At 50.3% G+C, this 11,311-nt stretch overlaps 1 protein-coding gene across 1 annotated transcript; it reads left to right on the top strand.

Moving 5' to 3' along the window:
• Nucleotides 1-2,012: 2,012 nt before the first annotated feature.
• LRIT2 (leucine rich repeat, Ig-like and transmembrane domains 2) lies at nt 2,013-6,177 on the top strand. The gene is given in 4 exon segments (XM_038535445.1): nt 2,013-2,122; nt 2,614-3,040; nt 3,042-3,396; nt 5,408-6,177. Coding segments are annotated over 4 exon segments (1,662 nt in total).
• Nucleotides 6,178-11,311: the final 5,134 nt, after the last annotated feature.

Genomic DNA, 11,311 nt, shown 5'->3' with positions numbered 1-11,311 from the left:
ATAATTCCAGAGACGACATGCCAGTGGATGTTCTTCTCAAGCTTTCAGCAAATCACCAGAAGGTTAGGTTCAACTGGATTCATCTGAAGAGGATAGCGTGGGATGAACAGAGGAAAAAATGTGGGGGATGGAGATCTCTTTAGGCCCTTATAGTTTGACCTGAGAAAAGAATTCATTAATGGGTTGCCCTGCAGTGAATTGAATCACATTTTTTTCCCCAAAAAAAGCAAGCTTAACAAAATCTTGGCCACCATGGTACAAGTCTCAGGAGTGAGATCAGAGTTGCCTCCTCATCCCATCAGGCCAAACTAGCTGGGCCCTTGGGCTCTCTTCACCCTCAGTTGCTGTATATGAGTTGTTTTGGGAAGGGCATGATCTCATGCAAGCAATCTTTGCAGCTGAGCATCAACACATGCCTTGAAAGGGGTCTAAGGCTGCACATCTCCATGTCTAGAACAAGCTTTGTACCCATTGCACTCTCTTTGTTTTGATTTTTAGCTTGAGAGGAAATCCAGAGATCTGGCCAGATTGTGGAATTGACAAGAAATTCAAATACATCTGGCATGGATGAAAAGCCTGGAGTGTAATCAGCTTAGTTGATGACCCATTTCCCCCATCCCTGGCTAACTACTAAGCGGATTTTCTTCCTTTAGGCCTTTTGTAGGGTATAATGTATATTATGAGTATTAGGAGAATCCAAGGAATGTCAATATTCACCAGGAAGTACCGTAAGTAATAGGGAAGCCGACTTTATTGCTCTTCAAGTCTGTTGGTGTAGGGAAGGGAATTAACATAACTCATGTACGTTAGGTACTTTATATAGCCTCAAAATTTCCTAGAAACACTATGAACTATTTATTAATTTCATTACTTTGCATAAGAGAAACTGAGACTCATGTACGTTGAGTGACTTTCCAAAGATTTCAAGACAAGGAAGCATAAGCTAGAGAGAAGACCCCATGGCAAAGGGTCTATAAAGTTTTGCCCACCAGTGATTCCTTGCACCTAGAAAGTGTGTGGCTTAGAGTAGATGGCCAACAAATATTTGTTGAATAAGTACCCAAATCACATAAAACATAAGTCCTTCATTTTTATCATGTGAAATACACAGCATTCAGGGCAAGTTGTGAGATCCAGGATAAGAAACACACTTTAACTTATTCAGAAAACCTCTGTACTGTGATGCTTCTCTAACCCCGCTCATCCAGTGGCAGAGGTAGCTGTCTTAGTGCAGTACAGGAGTGAATCCATCACATGAGGCGTCGGAGAAAGCCAGTGATGCGAGTGGTCACATCTCGTTATCCACCAATCTGCATTCACTTCTAGAGAGTGGGTGAAAATCCTAGCTTTCAGGGACGCCTGGGGGGCTCAGCGGTCGAGTGTCTGCCTTCAGCTGAAGGCGTGATCCCGGAGTTGTGGGATCCAGTCCCACATCAGGGGCTCCCTGCAGGGAACCTGCTTCTCCCTCTGCCTGTGTCTCTGCCTCTCTCTGAGTGTCTCTCATGAATAAATAAATAAAATCTTTAAAAAAAAAAAAAGAAAGAAAGAAAGAAAGAAAGAAAGAAAGAAAGAAAGAAAGAAAGAAAGAAAGAAAGAAAGAAAGAAAATTCTAGCTTTCAGAAGTCAACTGTGTAGATGAAGTATTAGATGGATTCTGGCCAAATAACCCGAACCGTTGTGTTCAGGATAGTATTACCTGCTTGTTTCTCAGATCATTCTGTAAGAAACTGAGGGAAGGTGGTATCAGTCCTGAGTAGGAGAACTGGCTTAGAGTTTGCTTTCTAGACTCAAGAACCAGACAAAGGGTGAATTTTGTGACCTTAGTTAAGAGATATAGCTCCTTCCTCGTGGGTTCTGTTGAGCTTGTGATCTAGGCCATAACAGAGCATACAGGGGCTTTGCCACTGCTGTGCTGACCTGCATCACCACGGATTACCAGTAATAGGATTTGCCACTCAAAAGCCTAGACTACACTTACTGAAAACTTGCAAGGTAGTTTCTTGCAGAGCAGTATGGCTTCAGTTTCTCACTATTTGCTGCTAGTCCTGGTCTTTCTGGATTCAAATGCCGCTCAGCCATCCTGTCAGCCAGGATGTACCTGCTCAGAGGACAGTTTCGGCAGGTGCGCTGTGCTAACAAGATGCCAGGGGGTTGTAGGGGATGGGCTTCTTTGGGGATGATGTGGAGTGGGACCAGGCCTAGATGTGGCAGGAAGTCAGTGAAATCTCTAGTTGGCTCTGAACTTTGGAGAACTGTGCACTTTTACCCATATGGGTCTCTTATTTCAAGTGAATAACATATATTTTTTTCTTTTAACTCATACCTCTAATGCCAGAATAAACCTAATCTCACTTCTCTGATGTTTATATTTTTTGAAAAGATTTATTTATTTATTTGAGAGAGAGAGAGAGAGAATGCATGGGTGGGATGAGGGTCAGAGTGTGAGACAGGTGAAGCAGACTCCCTGCTGAGCTGGGAGCTCAATGCAGGGGCTCCATCTCAGGACCCTGAGATCATGACCTGAGCATAATCAAGAGTCAGTGGCTTAACTGACTGATCCACCCAGGCGCCCCACTGATGTTCGTCTTAAAGCGTTTGTGGTTTCTTGTACAGGACTCTGCAGTGTATGTCTATCTCTTTGGGAAAGATCCCAAGGAACCTTCTTGAAGAGTTAAAGCAGTTGAGGATTGAAAATTCGCCCTTATATGAACTACCTCGAGGGTCCTTCATCAACATGAGCACTTTGGAACACCTTTGGCTTAATTTTAACAACATCACTGTGATACACCTGGGAGCCCTGGAGCACCTGTCAGAACTAAAAGAGCTGAGACTGGAGGGGAACAAGCTCCGCTCAGTACCATGGACAGCATTCCAAGCCACCCCTCTCCTGAGGGTGTTGGATCTCAAGCACAACAGGATTGATGCGCTTCCTGAGCTAGCGCTTCAGTTCTTGGTCAACCTGACCTACCTTGACCTATCCTCCAATAGGCTTACAGTTGTGTCCAAGAGTGTCTTCTTGAACTGGCTGGCCTACCGGAAACAACAGGCAGCCTGGCTGTGGAGCCAAGACTGTCCCCATCCTGGTGCTGGCACTGCACAACAATCCCTGGCTATGTGACTGTCGCCTGAGGGGATTTGTCCAATTTGTGAATTCCATCAGCATCCCGGTCATCCTGGTGAATTACTACCTGATGTGCCAACGCCCTCTCTCCAAGGCTGGGCAGCTTTTTCACGAAACTGAGCTCAGTGCTTGCAGGAAGCCGCAGATCTCAACACCCAGTGCCAGTGTCACCGTCCAGATGGGACATAATGTGACCCTGAGATGCCTGGCACAGGCCAGCCCTTCACCAACCATTGCATGGGCTTACCCCCTGAGCATGTGGAGGGAATTTGATGGTAAGCCACGTGAGCCCTCTCAGTGTATCTGGGGGAAATGGTGAGGTCTACAGCAACTCTCTCCTCAATAGAGAGGTTCTAAACTGGGTCAATCGTGAAGTGAGGGTGCAGGTAAGATTGGGCTCGGCCTGAATTATACCCACCACAACGGGGAAGTTTCCAAGACAGTGTTCCACCATCTGGAATGATTTTAAATGGTTGCATACAGACCTCTATGGGATATAAATATATATAAAATATATAATTATATATTATATATAATATAATATATATTATATATAAATTATAAATTATATATAAAATATATAATATATGTAAATATATTATAGTAGACTTAACATATTGTATAAATATTATAAAATTATATATGAACAGATAGATTCTTTAAGAGTGTTCTAAATGCAAAATACTACACTGTATGTTCTTAAGTCCTAGAATTTCTGACTAGGACTGATTCTAGAGATTATCTATTATTGATTGCCTAAAATTGCTGGAGCAGACCCAACCGGGGTACTTGTTGGAAATAAGATCTCCAGGCTCCTGCCTTGGAGATTCATATTTCCTGTGTCCAGGGGTGGGCCTGAGATTAACGCCTATTAACAAGTGTTCTCTCTTCTCCCCTCCTCCTTTCCCCAAGTAATTCTTACCATTGGGCAAGGTTGGGAATTCCTAGATGTTGACTGAATTTTACACTTCCCACCACTCTGTTGTTCAGAACTTACTGGCTTGAAGTTGTAATCCTGGGACCCAGGTGAGGAAGTGACCTCCACAGGCCCCATCACTGGGATTCAGACCTGCCTCTCATGTCCTGAAACTCTATGGTGTGCTTTCATACCTCAGCTGGAATCCCCTTTAATGTTACCCTGCAGGGTTGGGACAGGGGTGGTCTCCCTTGGGATATCTTAAAGTTGTCTAGAAGACAGCTAGACCTATCTGAGTAAAGCTTGAGAAATACAGTCAGTTACCCAGATATTTGTTATGCATGGTGAGAAGCCGCTGGAAGATTAAAAAATACCTAAGGAACTGAACTGTTGAGTTTTTCCTATCATTTTGATCACATCTTATTGGGTTGAGATTAAATACTAATGTAGGATTTATTGTCATAGCATCTTGAAGAACAGTGATATGCAGGCAGATGTCTTTTAATGGTCTGTAGTCAGTGCCTTTGGTACCGTGTTATATTATTCTCTCAGTAATGACAACAGCTTACACTGAGTGCTTACTAACAAACTTAAACTCTTATCATCCTGTTTTACTGATGAGGAAATCGAGGCCAGGAGAATCTAAGCAACTGGCTCAGCACCATGCACTTAGTAAGGGATAGAATCCAGGCATTTGGCTCAAGGCTCTGAGCCTTTCTGCACCTGGGAGCTAAAAAGGTAATTCTTTTAAACAATTTTTTAAAGATTTATTTATTTTTTTTAGAGAGAGTGAGCACGTGCACATGAGTGGAGAGAGGGGAAGCAGAAGAGGGGGAGAGAGGGAGAGAAGCAGACTCCCTACCGAGCATGGAGCCCAACTTGGGGCTTGATCTCATGACCCCAAGATCATGGCCTGAGCTAAAACCAAGAGTTGAATGCCTAACCCACCGAGCCACTCAGGAGCCCCCAGGAAGGTGATTCTCGAAGCTCACAACATCCCACAGTTGCTAGAGATCTGCCCCCAACCATGCTGTTAGCTCAGCGAGGCTTCTGGTGGTTTGGTTGGAGCAGCAAGTGGAGCTGGAAGTGTGGTCTTCGTAGGCAGAAGAATGAGGTTCCAGGACGGCCACTGCCTCTGAGCATGTGTCCCTATGGGCAGGTTGCTGAATCACTCCAGTCCTCAACTTGTTAAGAGTAAAAAGGGGGTACTTACCTTATGGGGTTGCTGAGAGGCCAATACCAGGAATGTAAGCTTGGTAGGCGGTCACCTCCGGCTCAAGAAAAAAGCAAAGAACGGATGTTGCTGGGCACCGTCCAGCTTTCTAGCAGGGACGTGCCCTTCAGAGCCCTTTTGCTCTCTCTCCACCCAGTGTTGACTTCGTCGGCTGCAGAAGACACCGCCCTGTCCGAACTGGTCATACCTGCAGCCCACCTGGTGGACAGAGGCAATTACACCTGTGTGGCCTCCAACTCTATGGGCCGGAGCGCACTGGTCATCGCCCTCCACGTGCAGCCCACCCAGGCCCCGGCCGCTGCCCGCGCCCCTCCTTTGCCCTCGGAGGGCGAGGCCTACATCGACCTGCGGGTGGTCAGGCAGACGGTGCGCGGGATTTTGCTCGAGTGGTTTGTGGTGGCCGACGGCCCCCGGGATCCGTGGTTCACCCTCTACATCGCGTCCGATGCAACGCTCAGGCCCGAGGTGGTGCACATCGGCCCCGGGGTGAACACGTACGGGCTGGAGGACCTGCGGCCCAGCACGAAGTACGAGGCGTGCCTCAGCCTGGAGGGCCGGCCCGCCCGCAGGGGCCGCTGTGTGGTCTTCGTGACGGGCCGGGCGCAGGGCGAGCTGGCCGAGCTGGCCGCGCGGGAGCGCCTCCTGCATGTGGCCGTGGTGCTGAGCGCCGCGCTGCTCGCCCTGCCCGTGGGCGCCTACGTGTGGGCCGCCCAGGCTCGCTGCCGCTGCCGGCCCGGGGGGCTGAACTGTTGTCCCCGGCGCAGGAGGGGCCCCCGCTGTCCCCGGGCGGTGCCCCAGCTCCGGGACTGCTCCTACGCGGGCCACAGAGCCCCCCGTGGGGACGGCCCGGGCTGCAGAGACGCCGAGGGCGAGGCGCACAGAGGCGGAGAGCAGGACTGGGCCTGACCGGTGGGGCTGGGCACGGGGCCCTGGGGGGCTGGGGGGCCCTGGGGGGTCTGGCCCGCTAGTCCCCTGTGGCCTGGCCCGTCTCGTCAACACCATCTACTGAGCACCCACTCTGTTCCGGGCACTGACCTGGACCCAGCGATTGGGTCGGGGGGTGCCCGGGGAGCTTTGTCCTGTCCTATTAATGATCTTATTATAGGTAGTGGCTGGGAAGCAATAAATGTGACCCTTTCCCTGTGACGTTTACATGTAACATTTCCCATGGGCTGTCCAATTGGAGAAAGGAAGAGTTCTAGGCCTTTCTACAGGTGAAGAAGCTGAAGCCCAGCACATCATGGTGACTTGGCCAACACCACCCATCTCCCCGGGGGCGCAAGCACCGTTCGGAGAGGCTCTAATTCCATTGTTTCCTCTAACTGTCTTCTCCGCAGTATTCCAGGGTGTCCTTCAGGAAGTATTACTCTTCCTCTTATTGGAAACTCCCAAAGAGATCACATATGTTTGACGCTCCAAAGAGCTGCCCTATGGGGCAGTGAGAGCCTGGTGGGTGATGTGACCCTCGATCCGTGGGTGTCTGTGTCCCCATGAGCATCCCTTGTACCCCTGAGAGCTGATGCCACCAGCAGTGAGGAACAGGAGGGTGGCTGCAGCCCAGGGCTCACGCTCCAGGGGTTGTTAGAAAGTAGAGCTGCGAGGGCCATCCACCAGAAGGAATAGGACCTCTATGAAATCGTACGACCCTGTCATCATATCATTGTCACCTGCAGAGGGGGGCTACAGAAAGAATCCTGATTCCTACCTGGTCTCGTGAGATTCTCAGCTTCAGGCTTATTGTTCCAGCCGTGTGTCCCTTGCATCTCGGAGCTGAGCACAAGTGTTTGTTCCATGAATGGGGATATAGGCTCCACTCCCTTCCCTATTAAGTGTTTCAGGTTCTCCTATTAAACCCTTAAGAGGTGAGTGTCTCCTCCTATCTGGGTGCACATGGAGTGGAGGCTTCCGCATGAACCCCGGAGACAGCGCATTGTCCCTCGGGGCAGCCCTGCCACTGGTGAGCTTCCCCCAGGGATTTTTTTTTAAAAAGACTTTATTTATTTATTCATGAGAGACACACAGAGAGAGAGAGAGAGAGAGAGAGGCAGAGACACAGGCAGAGGGAGAAGCAGGCTCCATGCAGGGAGCCCAATGTGGGACTCGATCCCAGATCCTGGGATCACGCCCTGAGCCGAAGGCAGACGTTCAACCACTGAGCCACCCAGGGGTCCCTTCTCTGGGGATTTAAACCCACATCTGTCTTTGCAGCTTCTCCAGCAGCCCCAGGAAAATCCCCCGAAGATTGTTGATTATAAGTCGGCCTCCTGGGACATTTTCTCCCTTCTTGCCACCTTCTTCACCAATTCCTGCCTACCCTGCCAGGCCCATGTCATGCATCATGCCCTCCAAGGCTTCAGAAAACAAAGCCACAAAGACATCATCACACCTAAGAACATGCATTTTAAAAAATCGTATATATATATGTATCTGGTCATATGTATACCAACGACACGTGCACGTGATGCAGCAGGGATTTTGCTCGTGAGGAATTTCCCATGGTGCATTTTGGAAAAAAAAAAAAAAAAAGTGGTCCGAGCAAAGCAGGAGCTTGTACTGCTCCTGGCCTCTGTGTGGTTTCCTCCACGGGATGGGGGCTGCCCAGGGCACAGCGATTCCGAGGCGGACTGGGGGTGCCATGAAGGCAGGAGAGGATGTTCTGGTCTCCACTTCTGGCAGAGACAGCTTCGGGCAGGCCTGGAGCCGAAAGGACAGGAGGGGCCAGAGGGCCACAGAGGGAGCTCGTCAGTGAGCAGCGGTGCCTGGCGGCTTCTATGAACACGATCCAGGGAGAGAGAAGTCCAGAGAGTCAATCGGAGAAGGACAAACATTATATGGTCTCATTCATTTGGGGAATATAAATAATAGTGAAAGGGAATAGAAGGGAAGGGAGAAGAAATGGGTAGGAAATATCAGAAAGGGAGACAGAACTAGGGGTGGTGGAAGGGGAGGAGGGGGGTGGGGGTGAATGGGTGACGGGCACTGAGGGGGGCACTTGACGGGATGAGCACTGGGTGTTATTCTATATGTTGGCAAATTGAACACCAATAAAAAATAAATTTATTATTAAAAAAAAAGAAGTCCAGAGAGGATTTCTGGGAATCTGATTATTTTAAGACCCTTAGATTACCCTTTAAAAAAACCCTGGGGGTAAAGATGTGCATTATTCAGATCGATTAGGCAGTGTGACAGCAGGGCTAAGAGCACAGCCTGGAACTCCGGAGCCCAGGAACCCAGTTTCCTGGGCTTAAATTTTGCCTTTGCTTTTTCTTACCCAGTAAGAAGTCACTTTGTGACTTTGGGCAAATGACTCTCTTTTTTTTTCCCCATGCCTTAATCTCCTCACTTGTAACGTGGGGATGATACTACCCACCTCTGGGGTTTTCCTGATGATTAATGACTTTTCACATGGAAAGCTCTCAGAGCAATGCCTGGCACCTCACAGGCTCTCAGTGATGCCACCCCAGCCAACGTCATCGCCCTCGAGAGGACCTGTGTCGATCTGTGGGTCAGACTCGCCTACAGACGGCGCCGTCTGGAACCGCAGACCTCACCAGGATTACGTATGTGTGGATACATGTCGGGCTGCGTGTGAAAGCACAGTGCCTAAGCTAATGCCCTTCACATTCTGTTTAATTTTTTTAAAGATTTTATTTATTTATTCATGAGAGAGAGAGAGAGAGAGAGAGAGGCAGAGACACAGGCAGAGGGAGAAGCAGGCTCCATGCACAGAGCCCGACGTGGGATTCGATCCCGGGTCTCCAGGATCATGCCCTGGGCTGAAGGCAGGCGCTTAACCGCTGAGCCACCCAGGCATCCCACATTCTGTTTAATTAATGTTTAAAAGATGCTGTAGTTTCCAGGGCGCCTGGCTTCGCCTCAGGTCCCGATCCCGGGGTCCCGAAAGCCAGCCCTGCATTAGGCTCTGCACTCAGGAGTCTGCTTCTGTCCCTCGCCCTCTGCTCTGCCCTTCCCCACCATCCTCTCTCTTGAGTAAATTAAATACATTAATAAATCTTAAAAAAAAAAAAAGATGCTCTCATTTTGGATTCACCTGTCATGCCCTTGGCCATCTTCTCTATTTAAATAGAGCTCAGGCCAAGTAACTGTAAGGTGAGCGCCTTTGGTCCAGGACACATCTGTACTACAGATGTGTACTACACATCTGTACACATCTGTAAGCAGGAGCATCTGTACTAGCTTCTGGAACGAAGGCCTCGCCGCCCCACAGGTCTGCTCTTGTCAACCCGAGGGAGGGATTTTGTGCTTTTTCTTTTTCCTTCCTTCCTTCTGGCTTGTTGGAGCCTGGGGACCTAACACCCGGAAGAGGGCCCGGCACAGACAGTACACTCGGAATGTGTGTCGTTAAAAGAACGGCTGGGTGTGCTATTGATGAATAAACAAATGACTGAACCTCATTCAGCTAAAAACGTGCATTTGCACGATTTCATCATGTCACACGGATGTCCCAACATCACCAGCCTGCGGCTACAAAATAAAGTCGCTTACTTTATTGACCACTATACGGTGGTTTAGCCATCGCCACTTCACTCTGGAGCCTGGGCCAAACTCCACCAAACCCTGGCCCCCACCCCACCTGCGCTGCTTCTGTGACTCTCCTAAGGGACCCCCCTCCCCGCCCCGTGTCTGCATGGACTCTGGCAGCCGTGGTCCTCAATGGCACACTCCCCATCCTCCCCGTCCATCCTGCCACGGCCGGGGCCCTTGAGGACCGTCAGAGGAGCACCAGCACCTGCCAGCATCCATGCCAGGCGGGCTGACCCCGGCTTCTCTCAAAGCCCCCAGTCCTCAAGCAGCAGCACTGCAGAATGTACCCCAGCAGGGCAGGGGGCCCCGGCTGTGCCCCAGCTCTTGTCACATTTCGCCAACTGGACTCTGAGGGACAGCTGTTGGGTACAGAGTCCCACTGGTTCTCTTGGGGATACTCTCCTTAGTTCCCAACTCCTTTGGAATGCAGATGCTCAAACACAGGCTCCAGGCTGCACAGGCCCCAGAGCTGTGGCCTGTTCTGTTTCCCTCCCAGTCTCCCCTCCTCTCCTGGTAGAGAGAGGCTCCCGGGCCCATCAGTAGGCAGAGACATCCTGGAGGTTAAGCCTGAGCAGGAGTCCTCGCCTCCAGACAGGGTGGGCGCTGCAGCACGCGGACCCCCTCAAACGTCCTCTCGTACGTCTAAGAATAGCAACTGCCTCCTGAACTTGAATCCGCAGGTACAGAGCTGGTGCGAGGTGCTTTGCATAGATTAGCTCTCGTCACCTTCAAAGCAATGAGTTTTTGCACCATGTGTTGATGTGGGAAGTGAGGCCCAGGGAGGCTTAGTCTCTTGCCCAAGGTCACATGTAGGCAGCAGAGCCAGGATTCAGACCCAGGGCTGTCAGACTGTCAAGTACCACCTCATTTCATATAGTTAGAAAGTCTGACCTCAACCGTGGGAGGAAACACACACCATCCTGCAGATTTCCTACAGACGCATCTCTTTTTTTTTCTTTTTTTTTTAATTTTATTTATTCATTCATGAGAGACAGAGAGAGAGAGAGAGGCAGAGACACAGGCAGAGGGAGAAGCAGGCTCCATGCAGGGAGCCCGATGTGGGACTCGTTCCTGGGTCTCCAGGATCACTCCCTGGACTGAAGGCGGCGCTACACTGCTGAGCCACCGGGGCTGCCCTAGAGACACATCTCTTGATCGCCCTAGAGACGCATCTCTGCATCTCTTGATCCACTGTTTAGGGCCCAGAAGTGAGAGGGATCCCGCCTAAGCTGAAACCCCTGCCTCCCAACTCCTTAGTGAGAGGCTTAAAATGGTGCCAGCTAAGGGCCGGGCCTGTCCCGTGTGGCCGGGCAGCCAGTCCCGGGCCCCCACCACTGCCTGATGCCGTAGAACGTGGCCCCGCCTCACTCCCCCGGGGGACGGTCACTTCCACATTTGCTGGAACCTTAGGTTAGGCCAGACCTTCCTGTTCTTTCTCGGTATGTCTCTTGCTGGCAACCAGGTACTTCCCCACACTTCCCAGCACAGGCGGTCA

The sequence above is a fragment of the Canis lupus genome, chromosome 4 (genome assembly GCF_011100685.1).
Source record: "Canis lupus familiaris isolate Mischka breed German Shepherd chromosome 4, alternate assembly UU_Cfam_GSD_1.0, whole genome shotgun sequence".
In the NCBI taxonomy this organism is placed as follows: Eukaryota; Metazoa; Chordata; class Mammalia; order Carnivora; family Canidae; genus Canis; species Canis lupus.
This window is presented reverse-complemented; position numbering and strand designations above follow the sequence as displayed.